Source organism: Lineus longissimus, chromosome 12, assembly GCF_910592395.1.
Source record: "Lineus longissimus chromosome 12, tnLinLong1.2, whole genome shotgun sequence".
Classification (NCBI taxonomy): Eukaryota; Metazoa; Nemertea; class Pilidiophora; order Heteronemertea; family Lineidae; genus Lineus; species Lineus longissimus.
Window position 1 is genome coordinate 3,694,692 of NC_088319.1, and position 24,739 is coordinate 3,719,430.

Below are 24,739 nucleotides of genomic sequence, written 5' to 3' on the forward strand. Positions count from 1 at the left end.
CGAGCTGCAGCTATACAGCGTTCAGGATTAACAGTGTGCCAACTCTGCCAGCTAGGTACCCATTTACTCCTGGGTGGAGAGAAGCAAGTAGAGTTAAGTGCCTTGCTCAAAGACACAAAGACGAAACAGGAGTGACACTTCCGACCCACGACCTCCTGATTATGAGCCCGGTGCTCTAACCACTACGCCACTGATCTTCCCTATTCTTGGCCGGTGTAGAATGTTAAAATGTCCTAGGATAGAATGCCCGAGAAACAAAGGATTCTATTATGCGCTTCAATCTCTGAGCTATTGACGGTGGAGATGACCACGGTTAGCATTGGCGCGAGTAACATCATTTGGTGGCATTCACATTTTGGTCAATTTTTGGTACAAGTTTCCGATGCTCACTTTGTTGGTAAGATATCAGCGGGGGATACGAACTGTCAGGAAGTCCCCATATTATTTGGTGTTGGGTTTTGCGGCGGACTGATAATAATGATATCGTCAAGGATCCCCTGATTTCACACAAAATCCAGACCTTAACTGGCACTTTTTTCCTATCAGCTTACATGACAATAGTCACTGCCGTGACCCTGACGACATTTCAACCAGAAAACTGAGAAAGAAAACATGTTAACCTGTCTTGCTGTGTTTCTCAAGCAATGAAAAAGGGAAGCACCGGTGTAACAGTAACAAATGCCCCCCTGGAAAAAGTTTCCGGCCCTATTGTATTCTGCAATATGGTTCTATAGAGACCCTCACCAAGTGCAGAACATGCAGAACGAAGCATGCCTGTAAGTCACATTCATATAACACTGAATACAACAGACTGCGAAATCTTGGAACGAACAGTGCGTTATAAGTAATTCATGGAATCTGCAGGCCTCGCGTAACACAGACCAACTGAACAATATTTAATGATTAAAAGATAATTAGTTTTATTTTCTATGCATTTCAAATTAACATAAAACTTACATATTATGCCTATGATGAATATATACTCTCAACTCGGCTCTATAACACAAGGTTGATAATACCTCCCAATACACAATTTACAATGCCGACCTAATGTGGTCAGCACTGCCGATGCAGTTACAAGTCTTATGTATAATGGGGGGACAACTACATAAAATATGTTATGGTCACTCTTGTTTCGTGTTCACACACGTGACAGTGGTAAATATATACATACAGACGGACTAGCTGTCCCCGGGGACTAGCTTTCCACCAATTTACTTAGTAAATTAAAGAACAAAATATTTGAGCCAGGAATACATCAGTCATTTTATCGTCTCAATCTGCATATGTGACACAAACCGGACAGTCGTGAAACCTTCTTTCATTTTCCGTCTAGATTTTCAATGTTTCAATTCAGCATACGTCTGGCTTGCGATCACATCAGGCTGAAAGAAAAATGAAACTTTTCCGGATTGTGTCAATTAAAGGCGTCAACTGTGAGGGAGGCGGGGTGGGGCAACAGCTATAAAGTTATACTGATTCTAAAAATGCTGATACATTCCGTTTCAGTGATAAAGTTCTAAAAAATGTGTCCTTTTCTATATGCCTTTGATCAAGACACCCAACACTGGCAGCGCATACGATCACTAATAAAACCTCAAACTGTCTCGAAAAATCGGCAGCTCAGGCTCAACTCGTTTTATCTTAATCTTAGGAAATGTGTTCTAAAAATTTCACGAATTACAAAAGATTCTTTTCAATTTATATTTCTGAGGTGAAAATGACTTGAATCTGTGGGCCTGGGGACAAGCATATCAAAATGTCCTACATGATTTGCTCACGAGTACTAGCCAATCAGATCAACAGATTCCGATTAGAGGTACGATGTGATGTGATATATATGAGTCACTAAATCGTGTTCAAAGCGACGTCCTTCAACCCCAGAACGTTCTAGAGCTTTCAGAACTGGTGAAGTGCAGGCTTTGAAGGTCACCGAGTAACTCTTGGCTAGTGATGCGGCCATTGGTCATTTATTCGTCTTTGTTCTTCATTGCTATCATTCAATTATCACGAGATTCATGATCAAATCCACTCTACAAATTTATCCTTGATCAGTTTATGAACATTGCATTGTAACTAACAGCGAAATATATCAACACAACTGAGGAAGGGCATGACTGTATTCTCTTACCGTGATGTTCAAGTCAGCATATGGATTTTCCATTTCGTCATACGGATTTTCACCGCCATCTGAAAAAGAGTAAGGTTAGTGTTTCATATACATATACATGTGCAATATAATCGATTAAGCGTATATTGCGTAGGCTACAGCGGGCATTTTGTACTTACATGGTAAGCTTGTGACTACTTACCTTTCACGGGATTCTGTTGAGGAGAATTCACATAAACCGGTTCATGTGGAGTATCGCCACCTAGGTGTGGAAAGAGGAAACTTTGGTATTGTATACTGAGTATTTGTATTTTATAACTGTATATCAGTCTGTATTGGTGAATGTACTGTACATATCACACGTAATGCAGATACCATGCATCATTATTACGATAATGCCACAATTTGCTGCCCGATTTCTCTTCAATGTGCGAAAACTGAAAATGTTACCTTCAAATGCCCTGTTGACGATGTTCATGTATAAAGGGTCATGAAAAACTGAATCAGCTTCCGTTTTGCCAGTTTTCCCATCAGCATGATTTGATTCATCGGGTTTATTTCGACCTTGAACAGTAAATGAACTTTGTTTAAACAGAGTCTTTCAACACTATTAGAACCTTGCAAAAACCTTGCAAAACCTGTACTTGTCTATGAAAGTGAACAATATCTTAAAACGAATAATATAATCATCTTACAAGAAATACATGTACAATAGAACCTCTCTCTAAAGGACAACCCTTGACTGACAAGTGCTGTCCTTGATAGAGAGGTCTCCAGATTAGAGAGGTCAAATTGAATGGAAAGATCAAATTTTGGACCAAAACCTGTGTCCTTTATAAATAGGGTGTCCTTAATAGAGAAGTGTCCGCTAAGGGAGGTCCTACTGTATATCGATACCTTCGCCTTGGAAGTATTCTCTGACGTAAACTTACCAGCGAAGCATGCCATGTTCCTCCTATGTAGGACGACGACGACCACCACCACAGCTACAACTATGACAACGGATACAACAACGCCAGCTATCATGCCACCATCAGGACTACTTCCAGCAGGCACGGCCTGTTTAGGATGCACTTGACCAGAACTATAAACAACATCATCACCAACATAAAAATCCATGTAGAAAACATAGATCGTGGTCTCGTTTGTCACGCTGACTGTGTAAGTTGACTTCGTTGGTCCCTGGTTATTAAAGCGAATCGAGCTGCAGCCTGTTGTTTTTGGTGCCTGACCTGGTCCACAGAGCTTCAGCTGGAAACCTGTGTACTCCCGAATCGGCGGCCCGAACACGACCGTCACAAGTCTCCCGTTACGGGTGATCTTAATGGTCGGGTCATTTGGAGCAGCTGAAAAGATGTTTAATGTTTTATGATTGGAAAGATCAAGTCACATGAGGAAAGAAAGTTCAACGACGAACTTCGAAATGGGACTCCTTGTTTTAAAGGCTGCGGTAGGCAGCTGTTATTATGGTCTGTCAAACGTTGAATAAACAAAACTCAATCAAAGACATCAAATTATTTGGTGTTTTGGCGAGGTAATAATTGCATTCGCAAGAATTGCTGTCACCAGCCAGAGATCAAGTTTCTTATGAAATGGACTGTAGTTACGTTAATTACTTTTTCACAAATTCACCTAAATTTGACAGCAATGTCAATTATTTTAAAAGGGGTCATTGCTAACCTAGTGTCTGTACTCCGAGTACCTCCCATAGCTACTTGATATATATATTTAAATATGATCACAAGCCTTGTCCTTACCAAATATCAAAATATCACTGGAAATTATGGGAAAGTTGTCATTTTGACACATTTTGTTTAATGTGTATGGCCAACAATCAACAGCGTTGCGCCTGTTCAATTGTATTTGAATGATAGAATATGAAAAAACTATGGTAACGAGTCACAAATGAGCCATATTTGGAGAATGGAGAATATAGAGAAATTTCCCCAGGTGTCAAAAGCAGTGTCACTTTATCATGGAATGGTCTCTCCTCTTGACAACTTTGGCTATATAAACTTAACGACAGTCAGGGACTTTTGAAGAAATAGATTGGCTAACCTAGTATTACACAGAAAACGGTTTCAATTCGTATTCAGTGTGAACACAGCATTGGAGTTCATAACATACCCCTTTCCTTCATTTCTGTAATTCTCAGCTCCATTCATAAACTCCAAAAATGTTTCTCTTTCAGCACCTAAATTATTAAAAAAAAATCACCTTAAAAAGAGGGGCTGACTTAGCTGGGAAGTGCAAAACTACAGTATGTCTCATGTTTTCAACTTACCTCCGCTGAGAAGTTCAAAAACAAAAGATGACATTCCAACAGAATTAGTCACTTTGACGGTGTAGTTTCCATAGTCTTGAGTCCCTACAGATCCCTTGCTCAGTGTATATATCCCATTTACTTCCGCGGGGATGAAGTTTTCCCCATTTGCCATCTTGTGATTTGGGTGATACCAGGTGACATTGGTTGGTCGTGGGTTGGCGATGACGTTGAGTGTAAGCCTGGCTGGTCCTCCTGGTTTGCTAAAAACGGTGAGGAATCTCGGCAGACTGGGATCCCATTTTGCTCTGTCTGCAATTGTATGAAACGGGGTTAGTGAGAACAACTTAATCATCTACGCATTAACAGGAAACCTGCCAGAGTCACGTCTGCCTTTTATAGTAGGAATACGATTTTCTGTCAATCAAGATATATCGGGTGATGACCAGCTGTGAAAGGGTAGAAAATCTGAGGGCTAGTCCATAAATTGAGGACATAACTGACTTCCACAATCAGTGGTCAAGATTTACAACACATTTCCTCTAGAGAACTTAAAGGCGAAGACTCTGCACAACCTCCTTTATTTGATAGATCTGATTGACTCGGGACATCACAGATATCAGCAGAACAGAGTTTAAGTTAGAATACTCTTCGTGACCTACAATTTCAGCTTCGGTCGAATTAAAAAGATAAACAATATTATGTCTTTGTCATGTTAACTTTGTGTAACACGGTACGCGTATCTACGGAGTTCCGGTATTAAGCCTTAAGTGTACACCATAGAAGATGTGCTATTACTTACTGACAAATAACTGAACCAATACTTGCTGACTATTAAGTCCAATTTAACATTTCATATGCAATGCTTCGAAATACATTGAAACAGTTCTGCAAGTTCTTCGTACTCACATAAAACATCCAATTTCAATATTGCATCAGCTATGCCACCTGGAGAATAGTTGACCGCACGACAGCGATATTGCCCACTTCCGTTGTACTGGATTGATGATATTCTGTATTGTCTTGAAGTCATATTCAGTATCTGTACCATGTTATAATACCATATGTAGGTGTACGATGTCGGGTTACCCCCAATTGCTTTACATGTCAATGTGACAGTATCACCTTCTTTCACTGTAGTCGGGACTGATGACAATCTGGCGGTTGCTGGATCTGAAAATTATATTACAATTTATACGTTTTAACGTCGTGTCACTGTTCACTTTTCATGCGAGAAATGCAGAACGAACATGTCATTTCCAAAGAGTGGCCTGATACGATTCACGAGGTCATATTTTACCCTCACGTCGTGTTTTCAGGCCTTATTCAGTTAACTCGTGACAAGTGAATCACGACAAGTGACAACGTGAACCCTATACTCCAGCTAAGAATTGATATACAACCACGATATCGTGAGCGCATATCATTATTTGGAAACCATAATTCTCAATCAATGTTTTTACAAGGAGTGATTTATTCAGTGACTGCACATGTAAATACATTTTACAGTACATTACATTCAAAGATAAAACATTGGCTTAAACTACTTGGGAGAAACACGGTAAGATATGATGCAAACTTCACTGTTTTGCAGAACTAATACGTACAATATACATCAACTGTAGTTATCTGTTCGATCTGGAATGAACCCTCACGAACCTCGCATTTAAACACAGCGTGTGTGTCCGACCTATTGGCTGTCACAACCAGAGTACTCTGCCGAATCCTGCCATTGTATTTTGCAGCCCTAACTACAGATGTTATCCCCGATGTCAATTGCTCCCAGATTCCCCCTGCCCTCTTCCGGTGGAACTGGATATTCACTACTGGGTTGGCACTGTCTGTCTCACAGATAATCATGATCGGCTTCTCCTCGTGGATCGCAGCTGGTGGTCTCTTTGGCATAGTTATCTTTGATGGGCGAACTGCAATTGGAAGATCAAGTTTGGAATAGAATAGTAGCTAACGCATACTGATTAAAATCAAAATTTGCTACCAGAAATTTTAAATGTAATTACAATAAATGTACATTCTATCGTACTTTGTTCATCTACTCATATTTTACATTGTGAATGGAACGAATAACAACAAGTACATAACGATGACTTATCTATAATCTTACATTATTCGTAGGCTTTTTCGACATATTATGACCGTTTCTCTAACTTTTTCCTGATTTATTCGACAAAAGTCTAACGTGACATTGTCCAACTTTGCCCTGAAAGGTTGGATTTTCAGAGAAAACGAGTTAAAGAAACCGATAAGAAGTCGGAAAAAGCCTCCTACTAGTGTTAGTCAACACTTCAGATTCTCGTTTCTGTATCAGGTGCTTCTACTCACATTTAACATACATTGTGGTATCGGTATTTGTCGTAAAGACATGACCAGTCAGGGAGTAGATGGACGTACATCTTACAGTTTCACCATTCATTGCCTTTGTTGCAGTTACAGACCACTCACTGATCCTGATCTTTCCACCATACACACCATTCCTCTCGGATGATGAGATTCCGGTTGTGACATCTCGCCACGAAGAACCAGAACTATATTGATACCACTTGATGTAGGTAACTGGGTTACTCTCATCCGTCTCGCATGTGAACGTATTTACCTGACCAGCCTGGACAACAGCGGTCGGGATACTAAGAAAGGAAACCTTGGTGTTTGAAACTGAAAAGGAATGGCTAGATATTTTCCGTACTTCCTTTTACATAATATCTATTGTGATAAGCAATGCTCTGAAATGACCGAGTAGCTTTCTCACGCTCTTTACGTTGGAGGAACTGAGATTTCACAAATTTTAAAACGTACATGTTACGCTGTATGTCTTCCTGCTTGAAGTCATATCCAAGACGGGATACCCAGTGACCTTCGCCTTGCAGTAGTACTCAGCCTGGTTGTCTTCTTTAGCCATTACCCTGTCTTGACCTTGGGTGACCTCTACTGGTGTTCCGCCTGACCTCTTGAAATAGAGCCTCACGGTCGGGGTAGGGTTGCCGCCAGAGACTGTGCAGGTGAACTTGTCTTTCTCCCCAACATAGGACGAGGTCTTTCCAGATGACACGACAACGGAATCAGGTTTGTCTGAAACGATGATGCTGCAGTTATATTGGGAGTAACTAGACTTAAGCTTTTAGCTCGCTTTATAATTGACGCATAGCCTTGCCGTTTCCTTTTGCACTTTTGTGGAGGAGGCCTACACGTCTAAATGAGCTAATGAATTAAACACGGACTGACATTGATTCTGAAATTTCACAATGTCTAGTGTTGATGCGAATAATTCAGTTTGAGAGAGAATGATGTATTTCTATTGAAAATCTTAGAGGCTTTTTGACATTTTCGTTTTTATTACAGTGTACATTGTGACCCTGTATGAGCCTTGGTAGTCTACAGTAAACTAGGGCAGAAATTTAGAGCATGAATTTTTTTCCTGCGGTGATAAGTACTAACACGCTGTGCATTGCATTGTTGGGGATTCACCTTCCCCAGTTTCAACCTCGTGATGAGATAGTTTGCCATAGTAAGTTTTAGTTCGTGTTTTACCCCTTTTCTCTCTCCTCAGCCTCACTAGCTGCGACCCTCGAAGCCAACGGGCTTGTTTTAGATAATGACCGAAGAGGCAATAAGCTATCAATTCTGTAGTTTTACATTGTTTCAACAGTAATGTCGTCATAGGTTCTATTGCCATAAGACCCATGTCTCCACTTGCCATATGACAAATGTGGATTTAATGAATTGAATCGCTTTGGTATCGTCAGTGGAGACTGATTTACATGTATTTGAAAACGACTTTCATAACGTATGGTACGACTATGACTATAGTAATCGTAAAATTGCACCCAGACTGTAATTGTAACTGTACTAAAACACTCCCATACATTTCCTACCGAATTATGAACAACTAGCAGCCGTTTATAAGAAAGCCGAAGCTCATTCAATTTTAGTTTGGTTGGCATGAAAGGTTTACTGAGCGAGCAGACGAGAATTTCTATTGAACTTGCCTGGGCTTTTAAGTTTGTATTCACCACATAGACATGTCAAATGCACCAACGAAGAGCAATGAATAAAAATCAGTTTGGGCATTGAAATGTCGCAATTATATTTTTCAACTGGCCCACATATACATGTATATGCATTCTGGTGTTTCAACAAGGAAGTACGATGGACATCTTATTTCTAGTGTCAATAGTGTTTCTCACATTGTGTCTTTATGTGTAAAATGCCACTTAGAGTGGTCAAAAGGTTTATTTATTGTTCGAATGGGAAAATATGGAAAAATTAACCCAACTTACAATAAACGACTAATGTCTTGTCACTACTTGGAGCAGATCCGACATCATTTCTCGCCAAACACTTGTAGACACCAGCACTCTCCTTCGTCACTTGGAAGTCACAACTCGATGATGTTGTAACCTTTGTACCATCTTTGTACCAATCGTAGGTATCTCCAGGAGGCAAGGCCACACACTTCAAGTTGAGCTGTGTTCCAGCAATGACTGGTCCTGATGGGAAACCGGTGATCTGTGGCGTGCCTGGGTGCGCTGAAAAAAAATCATTTGATTTTAAGAGGGTGGTTTGGAATACCAATGCCCTTCTCGTATCTTGACTTAGACTGGCAAATCGTGGTCCATTTTGTTTGTCTCTGTCTTTCACTTAATCGTGGTATTTCACTTGGCTTCTATATTGTTCACGATGCACTGGCAGCACGACTCAATCATGCTCTGGCTATTGTAGTATGGGCTCCCAAAAGAAGTAACATACAAAATGCATATACACATAACTGGTCATAGTATTTGCAGCTATTTGTAGCTAGCTACCTGAAATACGTACTGAAAATTACGAAACAGTCTTCAGTGTAGATAAACCAGTCATCGGTGTAGATGAATATTTTAGTTGCAAGCCCTCCGTTCTTTTATACAGGCGAAAGTTAATTTGTAACAAAAAGGGTGAAGAAATGCGTTACCTTGCACCACTGGCTTGACTGGGTTACTGTTGCAGCTTAGACCAATATCCTGACAAATCCAGTAAGCAGAATCAGAAGGCTGAGCATTGGTGACTTGTAGATTGAATGTCTTTGTTGGTGATGAGAAGCTTGGTGGACTGCAGCTGCTCCAACTGTAGCGTGGGTTATCAGGAGCAGAGCATCCCCTCCTATATGCTGAAGCTACATCTGAAGCAGTAGATGAAGCATCCGCCCTCTTTAACCACTTCACAGTAAACCCGCTTGGATTGGGTATGTAACAGTTGAGGGTGAATGTGCTTCCGATAGCCGGTTTCGGTGGTGAAACACTCACAGCATACAAGGAACCTGGAAGTGAAACAGAAGATTATCGTGTTTTTTTCTGTATAGCGATGAGTCGTGTTGTACATCTAAGATAAGTGTATACAGTGGAACCTCCCTTAGTGGACACCTCTCTATTAAGGACAACCTCTCTATCATGGACACTAGTATAAGTCCCAAAGTGGTTGTTACAATTCAATTTAATCTCTCTATTAAGGACAGTATTTGTCAGTCCCAGCAGTGTCCCTAATAGAGAGGTTCTACTGTACATGTAACCATGTTTTATCCTATAATATCAGTTAATAGGGCCTGTATAATGAACATATGGCAACGCTTTTTATTTTGAGCTTTTTTAAATGCAGAGCAAAAAAAGTCGACACTCGATGCACTACGTCAGTGTACACGAATACATACACAATAGTATACCGTAACCATGGCTACTAAAATGTAAAAATGCATTTTGATCCCAAATTAAGTTTTATTGGAATAAAACTATTCTACGAGGACATCGGTTTTAGCGCAGCGGCCAAAAAGGACGTGGACATTTACTTCACAGAAGCCTATTTTATTCAATAACTCACATGGTGTATAGACATACAGATCTCCCCATTCGCTGTCTCTTGTTCCGGCCGAGTTCGATGCTAGACACTTGTACTTCCCACTGACAGGCTCTGCAGGGTTACCTGTGTGGAACACTTGCTTCTCAGTCACTAGATTGAAGACGTACTTCTGTCCTGCACCAATGGGTCCTTTACTTTCCCAATTTTCTACACCATGAACAATCGTGTATTTATACCATCTATAGGTGATGGTCGCGGTATCAGGTTGAGACGCATCGCAGACGAGTTCACGGTAGGAGCCGATAGCAACAGGTTCAAATCCGGATAAAACCGGTGTCTTTGGTGGAACTGAAACATTGATAATGAACAGTATTAAACCTTTCAAAAGTTTCAATTTACGGCTAACTTGTAAAATATCTCATTTTTTGATGACGTTTAGATGATATAACATCCGCCAACTTTCGCGCCTCTCAATCTTTTTCACGCAAATTTTGGAAAAATTAAAATGTCCACTATTTTTAATTGATTGATTAAGAAATCCTTAAATTTTTTCCAATAAAATACATATTTTTACAATTTTTATTTTAGCGAATCAGGATATTCACCAACTTCGCGAAAAAAAATCCCGCAAAAATAATGCAATCTGAAATAATATATTGTTTCCTTTTTCTGTGGGCGTTGTCGTTATTTACTTTTCTTGTCAGAAACAGTAAATTCGGTGCTGATCATGATTCTGGTTGCTTCAAGCACCTGTGATCTACTTCACGGATCGTGGTTGAATAGTTCGAAAATGGCGGCCTCTTTTGGCAGCCAATGAACCCAGTTACGCGACGGCGCAGGAGTCTAATTATTCAAAGGGATTTTCAATTTTCAATTTTCGAGTTAACGATAAATGTCATGTGTTATTACTCACCGATCAGATAAACGAGAGGTATGAACGGAGAAACTAAGATGAAGCTCACGACGAATACATCAACAGCCATGTTTAGTTCACTCCGACATAATCGCATCCAAATGGACGAGCTCTTAAAATCTTCGCTTCTGGTTTTCATTACAAAAAGATATTGTTCAATGTAGGTCATAGCATTCAGGCTATGCATTAATCAAATATTGGCCAATATAGCATTTATATTTTTAGAGCTTTTTAAGTGAACTGGGCCGTGGAAAATATATCAATACCAAGATAGTATAAAACAGAGTTTTTGATTAGCATTGTCATGTGAGCGTCCACAATGAATGGCTGTGAGACAGAAAAAAGGTTTTGTCATGTGTGGATCGTCCAGAGTAACGTTGAGAAGTTCCCGTTACGCTTTTCTTGGCCGGTGCTTCCCTTTTTAATTGCTTGCGGAACACAGCAAGACGGGTTAACATGTTTTCTTTCTCAGCTTTCCTGGTTGAAATGTCGTCATGGTCATGACAGTGATTATTGTCATGAAAGCTGTCTGCTTATAACAGATTGAGGAAATAAGTGCCAGTTAAGGTCTGGATTTTGTTTGAAATCAGGGGATCCTTGACGATATCATTTATCAGTCCGCCGCAAAACCCAACACCAAATATTGGGACCTCCTGACAGTTCGTATACCCCGCGGAGATTTCCCCAGCAAAATGAACATCGGAAACTTGGACCAAAATGTGAATGCCACCAAATGATGTGACTAGCGCCAATGCTAACCGTGGTCATCTCCAACAAGTGCAGAACATGCAGAACGAAGCATGCCTGTAAGTCACATTCATATAACACTGAATACAACAAACTGCGAAATCTTGGAACGAACAGTGCGTTATAAGTAATTCATGGGATCTGCAGGCCTGGCGTAACACAGACCAACTGAACAATATTTAATGATTAAAAGATAATTAGTTTTATTTTCTATGCATTTCAAATTAACTTACATATTATGCCTATGATGAATATATACTCTCAACTCGGCTCTATAACACAAGGTTGATAATACCTCCCAATACACAATTTACAATGCCGACCTAATGTGGTCAGCACTGCCGATGCAGTTACAAGTCTTATGTATAATGGGGGGACAACTACATAAAATATGTTATGGTCACTCTTGTTTCGTGTTCACACACGTGACAGTGGTAAATATATACATACAGACGGACTAGCTGTCCCCGGGGACTAGCTTTCCACCAATTTACTTTGTAAATTAAAGAACAAAATATTTGAGCCAGGAATACATCAGTCATTTTATCGTCTCACTCTGCATATGTGACACAAACCGGACAGTCGTGAAACCTTCTTTCATTTTCCGTCTAGATTTTCAATGTTTCAATTCAGCATACGTCTGGCTTGCGATCACATCAGGCTGAAAGAAAAATGAAACTTTTCCGGATTGTGTCAATTAAAGGCGTCAACTGTGAGGGAGGCGGGGTGGGGCAACAGCTATAAAGTTATACTGATTCTAAAAATGCTGATACATTCCGCTTCAGTGATAAAGTTCTAAAAAATGTGTCCTTTTCTATATGCCTTTGATCAAGACACCCAACACTGGCAGCGCATACGATCACTAATAAAACCTCAAACTGTCTCGAAAAATCGGCAGCTCAGGCTCAACTCGTTTTATCTTCATCTTAGGAAATGTGTTCTAAAAAATTCACGAAAATTGCAAAAGATTCTTTTCAATTTATATTTCTGAGGTGAAAATGACTTGAATCTGTGGGCCTGGGGACAAGCATATCAAAATGTCCTACATGATTTGCTCACGAGTACTAGCCAATCAGATCCACAGATTCCGACTAGAGGTACGATGTGATGTGATATATATGAGTCACTGAATAGTGTTCAAAGCGACGTCCTTCAACCCCAGAACGTTCTAGAGCTTTCAGAACTGGTGAAGTGCAGGCTTTGAAGGTCACCGAGTAACTCTTGGCTAGTGATGCGGCCATTGGTCATTTATTCGTCTTTGTTCTTCATTGCTATCATTCAATTATCACGAGATTCATTATCAAATCCACTCTACAAATTTATCCTTGATCAGGTTATGAACATTGCATTGTAACTAACAGCGAAATATATCAACACAACTGAGGAAGGGCATGACTGTATTCTCTTACCGTGATGTTCAAGTCAGCATATGGATTTTCCATTTCGTCATACGGATTTTCACCGCCATCTGAAAAAGAGTAATGTTAGTGTTTCATATACTTGTACATGTGCAATATAATCGATCAAGCGTATATTGCGTAGGCTACAGCGGGTATTTTGTACTTACATGGTAAGATTGTGACTACTTACCTTTCACGGGATTCTGTTGAGGAGAATTCACATAAACCGGTTCATGTGGAGTATCGCCACCTAGGTGTGGAAAGAGGAAACTTTGGTATTGCATACTGAGTATTTGTATTTATAACTGTATATCAGTCTGTAGTAGTGAATGTACTGTACATATCACACGTAATGCAGATACCATGCATCATTATTACGATAATGCCACAATTTGCCGCCCGATTTCTCTTCAATGTGCGAAAACTGAAAATGTTACCTTCAAATGCCCTGTTGACGACGTTCATGTATAAAGGGTCATGAAAAACCGAATCAGCTTCCGTTTTGCCAGTTTTCCCATCATCATGGTTTGATTCATCGGGTTTATTTCGATCTTAAACATAAATAAACCAGGTCGAAACAGGTATTACTAAGATTTCAGCCAAATCTGAAGAATCCTGTCCTGTCTAGAGTAGCAACTATAAAAAATATTACAAAAACATTGCAAATCTTGAACTTGTATATGAAAGTGAATATATCATAAATCGAATAATATAATAATCGTAGAAGAATCATATCGAGTCTTTCGCGCTGGGAGTATTCTCTCTAAACTCACCAGCAAAGCATGCCATGTTCCTCCTATGTAGCACGACGACAACCACCACCACCATTGCTACCAGGATGACGACGGCGACAACCACGCCAGCTATCATGCCACCATCAGGACTGCTTCTAGCCGGCACGGCCTGTTTAGGATGCACTTGACCAGAACTATAAGCAACATCATCGCCAATATACAAATCCATGTAGAAAACATAGGTCGTGGTCTCGTTTGTCACACTGACTGTGTAAGTTGACTTCGTTGGTCCCTGGTTATTAAAGCGAATCGAGCTGCAGCCTGTTGTTTTTGGTGTCTGACTCGGCCCACAGAACTTCAGCTGGAAACTTGTGTACCCCCGAATCGGCGGCCCGAACACGACCGTCACCAGTCTCCCGTTACGGGTGATCTTAATGGTCGGGGCATTTGGAGCAGCTGAAAAAGTTTTTGACAATGTTTTTTTATGATTAGAGATCAAGTCACATGAGGAAAGAACAACGAAATCCAAAATGGGACTCCTTATTTTGAAGGTTGTGGTAGGCAGCTATCATTTTCTTAATACTTGCTCACGTCGTCGTTGCCTAGTACCTTCGTCCTCTCTGGTTTGTATTTTCATCAAGAGGTCATGAGAAAGTTGCTTAAAAGAGTTGTAATGTACGTCGACGTTACTTCTCAAGCTTTCCAATGGCAATTTTCGCAAATGGACTATAGTCTCTTTGATTACTTTTTGACTTATTTAGCAATAAACGACAGACAGAAAAAATTAAAAAATATATCTTGGCGGACCTGGTGTCTGTACTTTAAGTACGTCTCCATAGCCACTGCTACCATATTCGTTGTCCGCTTTAACCCGGAATTCATACATCGAATTGCTCTTCAGTCCTGCTATTTTTCTCACTACATCTTTCGCAAAGCACGGGTCAGCTATATTGATGTATCTGTCGATGGTGCTTCCACTTTTGCTCTCGATGGTGAACTGCTGTTGTGATCTGCCATTGAAGTTACTCCTAAAGGTCAAGGTCACTGAAACTGCACTAACGTTGTCTGCTTTCAGACAGCACGGAATGCGTGGTGGACCTAGAAACCAATAACGAAAAATTAAGGTAATGTGTCACAAATGAGCCATATTGGGAAAATGAAGAATATAAAGACATTTTCCCCAGTCATAAGCAGTGCCACTTTATCATGGAATGGACTATGGTCTCTCCTTTCGACTTCTCTGGTATAAACGTGACGCCTGTCAGAAAACATTTAAAAAATAGATTGGCTAACCTAGTATTATTTTGAGTACACACCCCTTTCTTTCATTTCTGGCAATCTCAGCACCATTCATAAACCCCCAAAAAAAATTCTATCGGCACAGTAAATTATTTCATAAAAAGTCAGCTTAAGGGACTGACTAAGCTGGGAAGTGCACAGTATGTTGTCTCATGTTTTCAGCATACCTTCGCGGAGAAGTTCAAAAGCAAAATATGACATTCCAACAGAATTAGTCACTTTGGCAATGTAGTTTCCATAGTCTGGAGTCGCTACAGATCCCTTGCTCAGTGTGTATGCCCCATTTACTTCCGCGGGGATGAAGTTTTCCCCGGTTGCCATCTTGTGATTTGGGTGATACCACGTAACATTCGTTGGTCGAGGGTTGGCGATGACGTGGAGTGTAAACATGACTGGTCTTAATGGTCTGCTTTCAACGGTGAGGAGTCTCGGCAGATTGGGATCCCATTTTGCTTTGTCTGCAAGTGTATGAAACGAGACAGTGAGAACAACTTTTAAATCATCTGAGCATAAACTTGAAACCCGCCAAGTCTCGTCCGTAAGTGTGAGTCATAATGTAAATTATGGAGAAAAACTAGCCCGTGGAAGGTTCGTCGCAATCACGTATTTCAAATACATTTTTCAAATAAATCCAAGGGCATGGCCATACATTGTAACTAACCTAACGGCCATCAATTCATCAGTCAAACCCAAGGCATGACCTCTAGTCAAATGCATAGACTCTGCACACCCTGTATGATAGAGCTGTCTTGGGAACATGATATCTATGGAATTCCTGTATGGAGCACTTGATGTAATTTGACATTCTTAGACGACGGGCTAATAATATTCATTATACATATATTACTTGCAAACCATGTTTAGACCAATTTGGAGTCCCATATTACTTGCTAATCAATATAACAATATAAAAATTAAACCAGTTTAAAGATTTACATGCAATGCTTAGAAATATATTGAAACAGCTCTGCAGGTTCTTCGTACTCACATAAAACATCCAATTTTAATGATGCATCAGCTATGCCACCTGGAGAATAGTTGACCGCACGACAGCGATACTCTCCACTCCTGTTGTACTGTATTGATGATATTCTGTAGTCTTTTGAAGTCAAATTCGGTATCTGTGTCATGTTATAATACCATTTGTAGGTGTACGCTGTCGGGTTACCCCCGATTGCTTTACATGTCAATATGACAGTATCACCTTCTTTCACTGTAGTCGAGGCTGATGACATTTCGGCGGTCGCTGGGACTGAAAATTATATCACAGTTTATAGGCATGGAAATATCAATAGTGAGTAAGGCTGTGATTTATAGAGTTACTTTTTCACATGTAACGTGTCACCGTTCACTTTTGATGCGTGACATGAAGAACGAACAAGTCATTTCCAAAGAGCGGGCTACATACGATTCATGGGGTCACCTTTCACCCTCACGTCGTGTTTTCAGGCCTAAGTCAGTTAACCCGTGACAAGTGAATCACGACAAGTGACAAAGTGAACCCCATACAACTCCGGCTAAGAGTGTTAATACAACCACGATATCGTGAGTGCATATCATAATTTGGAAACCATAATTCTCAATCAATGTTTTTACAAGGAGTGATTTTGTTCAGTGTCTGCACATGTAAATACATTTTACAGTACATTACATTCGCTTCAACTAATGGGGAGAAACACTGTAACATATGATGTAAACTTCACTGTTTTGCAAAACTAATACGTACAATATACATTAACGGTAGTTGTCTGTTCGATCTGGAATGACCCCTTACGAATTTCGCATTTGAACACAGCCTGTGTGTCCGACCTATTGGCTGTCACTATCAGAGTACTCTTCCGAATCATGCCATTGTATTCTGCAACCCTAACTTCAGATGTTATTCCCGACGCCAGTTGCTCCCAGGTTCCTCCTGTCCTTTTCCGGTGGAACTGCACATTCGCAACCGGGTTGGCGCTGTCTGTCTCACAGATGATCGTGATCAGTTTCCCCTCGTAGATCACTCTCGGTGGTTTTTGTAGCATAATTATCTTTGAAGGGTTAACTGCAAGTGGAAGGCGGCGTGATGTTCTGAACAGAATGGTAGGTAACGCATAGATTGCACGAAACAAACTGATATGCATGTTGGCTTTATAACCTGCTGTCAAGGGTGTGTTTGCTATTTTTCATCGAATAATCTCCATCACGGTAAAGATGTTTCGAAAACATGTTCAGAAATGCGTTATTTCCGAATGAGTTACTGTGTTCTTGATATTGACGTTTAATACCGCATGTTGTCGTTCGAATTTGCTGCAAGAACTTTTAAATCTATTTACAATAAATTCATATTTTATCCTACGTTGTTCATCTACTCATATTTTTACAAACATTCTTGTAAGAATGGAACAAATAACTACATGTACCAGTACATAACGATGACTCATCTTACACTTTTTGGAGGCTTTTCTGACTTCTTAACGGTTTCTCCAACTTTTCCCTGATTGATTAGACAAAAGTGTGACGTTGTCCGACTTTTCCCCGAAATGTCGGATTTCTAGGGAAAAGACAAGTTAGAGAAACCGTTAAGAAGTCGGAAAAAAGCCTCCTACATGTACGTTGTACTAGTGTTAGTCAGCACTTCAGATTCTCGGTTCTGTAAAGGTTGGTTCATCAACTCACATTTTACATGCATTGTAGCATCGGCCTTTGTAATCAAGTCATGACCAGTCAGGGAGTAGATGGACGTACATCTTATCGTTCCACCATTCATTGCCTTTGTTGCAGTAACAGACCACTCACTGATCCTGATCTTTCCACCGTGCACACCATTCCTCTCGGATGATGATATTCCGGTTGTAACATCTTGCCACGAAGAACCAATATATTGATACCACTTGATGTAGGTAACTGGGTTACTCTCATCCGTCTCACATGTGAACTTCTTTACCTGACCAGCCTGGACAGCAGCGGTCGGGTTATTGAGAAAGGAAACCTTGGTGTTTGAAACTGAAAACGAAACGCTAGAAATTATCTTCACTCATAATATATACATGTACTTTTACATCATATTATTTATTGTGAGAGCCATGCAGTACTCTAGAATAGCCGAGCTTGATGTTTATAAAATCTCCCCACACTCTTTATTTTTAAGTAGATTGAGATTTCGCAAATTATAAAACCTACAGGTTACACTGTATGTCTTCCTGCTTGAAGTCATATCGAAGGCGGGATACCCAGTGACCTTCGCCTCGCAGTAGTACTCAGCCTGGTTGTCTTCTTTAGCCACCACCCTGTCTTGACCTTGGGTGACCTCTACTAGTGTTCCGCCTGACCTCTTGAAGTAGAGCTTCACGGTCGGGGTCGGATTGCCGCCAGAGACTGTGCAGGTGAACTTGTCCTTCTCCCCAACATGGGATGAGGTCTTTCCAGATGACACGACCACGGAATCAGGTTTGTCTGAAATGATAATTATCGCTGTAAGAATTGCTTTCGCCAGCGAGAGGGTATGCTGATTGGAAACCTTTAGGCCTTATTGTGTTATATCGAAACCATTGACAAACTAGTGATTGTTCTTAATGTTCCTAACCCGTCACGAATCTAATGTTAGGATGATCTGAAGACTAGCAAGCGGTCGTATGTTACTTAGTTCATCATACATGCCGGTGTGGATCTGGAGTGATCATCTGTCAGAAGTATGGTGTATATATACTATCTCCATACCTACGATGGCCGAAAAGATTCAATAAATACAAAGGTCGTGGATTCACTAATGCTTATTGAATGTCTATTAATATGTCCGGCCATTCACGCACGACGTGCATGGCGTGGTTATCCAGATGGAATATCACACAGTAAACACTTGTCCTTAAGTGTCCACATCGATAATATGCCAATAGACCAAGAGAGCGAAGAATAAAAAAGAGTTGAGGAATTGTTAATATATAGTCAGCTGAAAGTAAAAAATCGGGCTTCGAAAGGACACTGGTAGGCTGCCCATACAAAGTTTGGTGGCGATCCGCCAGTCGCAGACAATCCAACAAACACACAAAACAGCACACGTTTAGGATGTCTTTTCACCTTAATCATGTCTATCAACAGGCATTCCGGGCTATCAAATATTAAGTGTCTGAATATTATATAGATATGCACACATCTAAATTGTTGTGTTGTATCTAACGCTGTCCCTTTTCATTTCTGTATGTGCTCTATCAAAATGCAAGTAATGAGACAACTTACAGTAAACAACTAATGTCTTGTCCGTACTGCTGGCCGACCCGGCATCATTTCTCGCCAAACACTTGTAAATACCAGCACTCTCCTTCGTCACTTGGAAGTCGTAACTCGATGATGTTGTAACCTTTGTACCATCCTTGTACCAATCGTAGGTATCTCCAGGAGGCGAGGCCACACATTTCAAGTTGAGCTGTGTTTCAGCAATGACTGGTCCTGATGGAAAACCGGTGATCTGTGGCGTACCTGGGTGCACTGAAAAATTTCATTTGATTGTAAGAGGGTGGTTTGGAATACCAATACCCTTCTCGTATCTTGACTTAGACTGGCAAATCGTGGTCAATTTTGTTTACCTCGGTCTTTCACTTAATCGTGTTATTTTACTTGGCTTCTATATTTTTCACGATGCACTGGCAGCACGACTCAATCATGCTCTGGCTATTGTAGTATGGGCTCCCAAAAGAAGTAACATACAAAATGTATATACACATAACTGGTCATAGTATTTGCAGCTATTTGTAGCTAGCTTCCTGAAATACGTACTGAAAATTACGAAACAGTCTTCGGTGTAGATAAACCAGTCATCGGTGTAAATGAATATTTTAGTTGCCAGCCCTCCGTTCCTTTATACGGGCGAAAGTTAATTTATAACAAAAAGGGCGAAGCAATGCGTTACCTTGCACCACTGGCTTGACTGGGTTACTGTAGCAGTTAAGAATAACATCCTGACAAATCCAGTAAGCAGAATCAGAAGGCTGAGCATTGGTGACTTGTAGATTGAATGTCTTTGTCGGTAATGAGATGCTTGGTGGACTGCAGCTGCTCCAACTGTAGCGTGGGTTACTTGGAGCATGGCATCCCTTCCTATTCGCTGTTGCTACATCCATAGCTGGAGATAAAGCATCAGTCCTCTTTAACCAATTCACAGATAATCCGCTTGGATAGGGAATGTAACAGTTGAGGGTGAATGTACTTCCGATGGCAGGTTTGGGTGCTGAAACACTCACAATATACAATGAACCTGGAAGTGAAAGAAATTGCAACAGAGAGAAAGTATGAACTGACTTTTTTATTTGACCTATTGGGTATAGTCTCTGTTTGTGAGAATTATGTAATTCATTTAATAAAATAAGCGAAGAAACTTCATTGTAATGGAGGAATCCCAAGAGTCACTAGTCGGAGAACAATCACTCGATAATGGCTACCTTTTCATTCGAGGCATCGTTATGAAAAATAAAATTCTAAACACACAGCGAGATTCCTGTAAAATATATACCAAACTCTATTGATACACAGTTTTACTGAGCTAAAGAACCTCTTGTATTTGTTTTCATTTGACATTCTCTTCATGTAAAACCTTTGATACAATGCCCGCAGTGACGTGAACATTTACTTCTCAGAAGCCTATATTATTGAATAACTCACATGGTATATAGACATACAGATCTCCCCATTCGCTGTCTCTTGTTCCGACCGAGTTCAATGCTCGACACTTGTACTTTCCACTGACAGGCTCTTCAGTAATACCGTGGAACACTTTCTTCTCAGACACTGAATGGAAGATATACTTCTGACTTGTACCAATAGGTCCCATCCTCTCCCAATCCTCCACACCTGTCTTAGCATCTGCTCTGTATTTGTACCATCTATATACTATGGTCCCGGCATCAGGTTGAGACGCATCACAGACGAGTTCACGGTAGGAGCCGATAGCAGCAGGTTCAAATCCAGATAAAACTGGTTTCTTTGGCAGAACTGAAGCGTTATCGAAATTTTGTTGTATTTACGTCTTACCTGACTCGTCCCGAGAGAAAAAGGTCACTCAGTGACATTCACTCCTTCATTCCCAAACACATCAATTTACAATGGATCTAATGTCTTTGTTTTGTACCAATTATCCCGTCGCAATGATGATGTCCAGTACATGTTTTAAGAAAAACAGTTCTAACTGGAAAACAGTCCTTCTCTATTGATTATTTATATAAAGGAATGTTTCAAGGGTTTAGAAATGTCACTCTCAGTATATTTGTTTTTGTCTCAGGTGATGAACAAGATGATTATTAATTTCAATGAATAAAAAACAGTGGTCACTAACATTTTCAGAGCACTGGTGCTCGCCGGTTACACACCGCGCAAATTTGGCATATTTGTTCCTATAAAGAATGCCTTAGAAATCGGAATAACAACAACTTAGATAATCTATTTAAGGGTGCATTTGAACCAGCGTGAGTAACTTAGTTCATGATTCGCTTGATAGCGATCTGAGAAACAAGATGGGCCAAAGGTGGTGAGAGAAAAAAGCACCATCATTAAACGATTAGACAAAAGCCCTAACAAATACATGTACGATAAGGGATTTTCACATTGTATGATTAAGGAATTGAACCCGAGGCGGAGGACCTTGGTTGAGTTACCAAGACACTCTCGGGTGGAGCTAAAATACAGTCCAAACCCGAGCCGATAGGCGAGGGTTTGGACGAAATTTTAGCTAGGCTTGGGTTTGGACTGTATTTTAGCTCCACCCGAGAGTGTCTTAGGCTCGGGTTTGGACTGTATTTTAGCTCCACCCGAGAGTGTCTTGGTAACTCAACCAAGGTCCGAAGCCGAGGGTTCAATTTCTATTCTAAAATACCTCAAACTTAAAAAGATAGGCCACGAAATAACTTGAATATGTGCGAATTTGGCAAATTCCATCCATCGCCTGCCCGGAGCGCCGGTAGCGCCGTTGTTTACATTATGTTACGGCAGCGCGTATAGAAAGTCCGGATCGGCTCGCTCAAGTGATGCTAAAATCCGCGCAAATGGGCTATTTGGAGCGTTTTTCTCAGCAAATATGTGTAGTGCTCATTAAAAAACTTAGGGTGGTTGATGCTTCCTTGGCTGATTTGTGTTTGAAGCAGTGTTTTGAGAGCCTCAAACTTCTGAAGTGAGCTGTGTGCATGGTTTCCACATTTTAGTGCAACCCGAGGGAACTTTGGTAGAGCATCTTGGTTGAGTGTCCAAAACACTCCACTCTCAGAACGAGGCTTATGCATTTTCCATTTAAAAGTTGACTTTACGGTACCAAGGTATTTTAGAATAGATGTCTCCGAGTGATTACTCACCAATGAGAACTACAGTCGTGTACGATAAGGGATTTTCACATTGTATGATAAATGTCCCTGAGTGATAACTCACCAATGAGAACTACAGTCGTGTACGATAAGGGATTTTCACATTGTATGATAAATGTCCCTGAGTGATTACTCACCAATGAGAACTACAGTCGTGTACGATAAGGGATTTTCACATTGTATGATAGATGTCTCTGAGTGATTACTCACCAATGAGAACTACAGTCGTGTACGATAAGGGATTTTCACATTGTATGATAGATGTCCCTGAGTGATAACTCACCAATGAGAACTACAGTCGTGTACGATAAGGGATTTTCACATTGTATGATAAATGTCTCTGAGTGATTACTCACCAATAAGATGAGCCGGTGGTGCCGAAAGTAGGATGCATGCGCAGCTCACGATGAAGATATCGATAGCCATAGTTTATTTCGATAGTAAACCATGCTCAGCGGACGGCTCCTTCACCTTACTTGTTCTGATGATCGGCACAAAGTGCTATGACTGAATTTATACCTAGGTCCTTATTCACAATATCAAAAATACGCTCGACTTTTATGTACTTTGACAATATCGTTTATGTATTTTTGAAGTTGATTGGGTGAACTGGGCAATGTGCCATTCAATGCCGGTACCAGGAAGTCGAAGAAGTTCGAATGACTATGACTATGAATATGCACACTACGTTGTACATCACGCGAATGCCACTTTGGGTATGTCACATAACACGATAGCCATACTTTAAAGGCCGGGTCTATTTGGCGAGCCGCTCGCCGAACAGGCATCTTTTTTTGTCCTGTTTGGAGAGCCGCTTGCCAAACAGCACTAAAAAGCCAACCTGTTCGGCAAGCCGGGCCTGCCAAACAGGGCAAAAGTACTACCCTCTTTGGCGAGCCGGAGAGGTTACAACATGTTGGCCAATCAGAGAGCAGTGACGTCACATTCGAATTTATATGCGCATATTTAACAATGGCCGACTTCCCGCTCTCGATTCAATTTCTGTTACTAAACTCGGGTTTTGGTAATAATCCATGAAGAAGCATGTACATGTACATGACTGTATGGATTTACAAAAAAAGTCATAAACGTGATTTAACTGATAAGCATGTTGAATGCATTAGTGTGCATTTCTAAAGGCGTTTCACTGTAACTCCAGTGTTGCTGACCGTGTTGCCACGAAAGATAATGAGCTCCTGGATGGTTGAATATGCATGAGTTCGGCTCTCCATCTAGGGCAGAAAAAAGGCGCTGTTTGGTGAGCCGGGCTTGCCAAATAGTCACTTCCTACTTTAAATTATTTTACCGCTGATCGATAGCGATAATACATCACGTGCGCGCAGTGCAAAGTTTTGTAAGCACGCAAGAAAATTGGGTGTCATTTTTACGGACTGACTTCCGGGTTGTATGTAGCGCGCGTATGATATAAGATCTTTCCCCATATTTAGACGGGACACCTGAGCTAATAATTGTGTCAACGCAACTAAAGTCTGAAATATGCGGTCTGGCAACAATTTCGAAGCGTGAAATGCAAAGACGAAACAAGAACTGGTGTTGTAATTGCTTGTTGATGGGCTATCACATGGGAGTCTGCGACATCCTTATCCCTGCCTGATAGAAATATAGTGGAGCAAAACCGATCATTCATTGCAAATCAGAAGGGAAAATGTTTTTCTTTGGCTGGTAGATTGTGTGTTGGGAAAACAGAATGGTCATCGTATCATCACTCAGTACCTCCCAGTTTTGCTTTCGGAGGGGATGTTCTACAAGTGCTGGGAACTTGTGATCTCCACTGAGAGATGTCAGAGAAAAATCCCCGAAATAACCTACTCATAGCATTTTCTCCCTTTTATTGTTTCACACTAAATCCCACTGACTTGTGGTAGGCAACATAATCGTGCAGAGGTAGTGAGTGAAGATCAGCACAGCTCTAATTGCGGACGTAACTTTCGGCGATTTCCTGCCGGGCCTATATTTTCCTCTTAAGGTGAAACCATGGTCATCTTTACGAGGCAACTGTTCAGGGATGTGACAATGGAAGCAAATGAAGTCTCAACTTTAATCTTGGACGACAGCGGCGCCAGCCTCCTGATTGTTTTCCGGAAATTCG

General features: G+C 40.7%; 2 protein-coding genes across 4 annotated transcripts in view; both read right to left on the reverse strand.

Moving 5' to 3' along the window:
- LOC135496580 (basement membrane-specific heparan sulfate proteoglycan core protein-like) overlaps nucleotides 1-11,208 on the reverse strand; it is a 42,516-nt gene extending 31,308 nt beyond the window's left edge. Inside the window, exons 1-14 of one of the 3 annotated variants that reach the window (XM_064785945.1) lie at nucleotides 11,128-11,208; nucleotides 10,236-10,562; nucleotides 9,337-9,681; nucleotides 8,666-8,914; nucleotides 7,185-7,457; nucleotides 6,714-7,043; nucleotides 5,981-6,298; nucleotides 5,283-5,546; nucleotides 4,395-4,685; nucleotides 3,043-3,456; nucleotides 2,561-2,674; nucleotides 2,313-2,372; nucleotides 2,132-2,190; nucleotides 959-1,385 (exon numbers count right to left, since the gene is read on the reverse strand). In XM_064785945.1, the coding sequence (XP_064642015.1) occupies nucleotides 1,341-1,385; nucleotides 2,132-2,190; nucleotides 2,313-2,372; nucleotides 2,561-2,674; nucleotides 3,043-3,456; nucleotides 4,395-4,685; nucleotides 5,283-5,546; nucleotides 5,981-6,298; nucleotides 6,714-7,043; nucleotides 7,185-7,457; nucleotides 8,666-8,914; nucleotides 9,337-9,681; nucleotides 10,236-10,562; nucleotides 11,128-11,197 (3,159 nt within the window). In that variant the 5' untranslated portion in view covers nucleotides 11,198-11,208 and the 3' untranslated portion in view covers nucleotides 959-1,340. Of the gene's footprint in view, nucleotides 1-958; nucleotides 1,386-2,131; nucleotides 2,191-2,312; nucleotides 2,373-2,560; nucleotides 2,675-3,042; nucleotides 3,457-4,394; nucleotides 4,686-5,282; nucleotides 5,547-5,980; nucleotides 6,299-6,713; nucleotides 7,044-7,184; nucleotides 7,458-8,665; nucleotides 8,915-9,336; nucleotides 9,682-10,235; nucleotides 10,563-11,127 lie in introns of those variants that run through there. The other 2 variants (XM_064785944.1, XM_064785943.1) reach the window with 2 other exon arrangements.
- Nucleotides 11,209-12,122: 914 nt separating this feature from the next.
- On the reverse strand, nucleotides 12,123-23,121 carry LOC135496582 (basement membrane-specific heparan sulfate proteoglycan core protein-like). The gene is made up of 15 exons (XM_064785946.1): nucleotides 22,986-23,121; nucleotides 20,942-21,271; nucleotides 20,193-20,537; nucleotides 19,523-19,771; nucleotides 18,470-18,742; nucleotides 17,966-18,292; nucleotides 17,034-17,351; nucleotides 16,296-16,559; nucleotides 15,475-15,765; nucleotides 14,816-15,106; nucleotides 14,048-14,464; nucleotides 13,712-13,825; nucleotides 13,465-13,524; nucleotides 13,284-13,342; nucleotides 12,123-12,535 (listed from the first exon to the last, which is right to left on the reverse strand). Exons 1-15 carry the CDS (start codon nucleotides 23,053-23,055, stop codon nucleotides 12,491-12,493), a joined length of 3,453 nt encoding a protein of 1,150 aa, XP_064642016.1. The 5' UTR covers nucleotides 23,056-23,121; the 3' UTR covers nucleotides 12,123-12,490.
- Nucleotides 23,122-24,739: the final 1,618 nt, after the last annotated feature.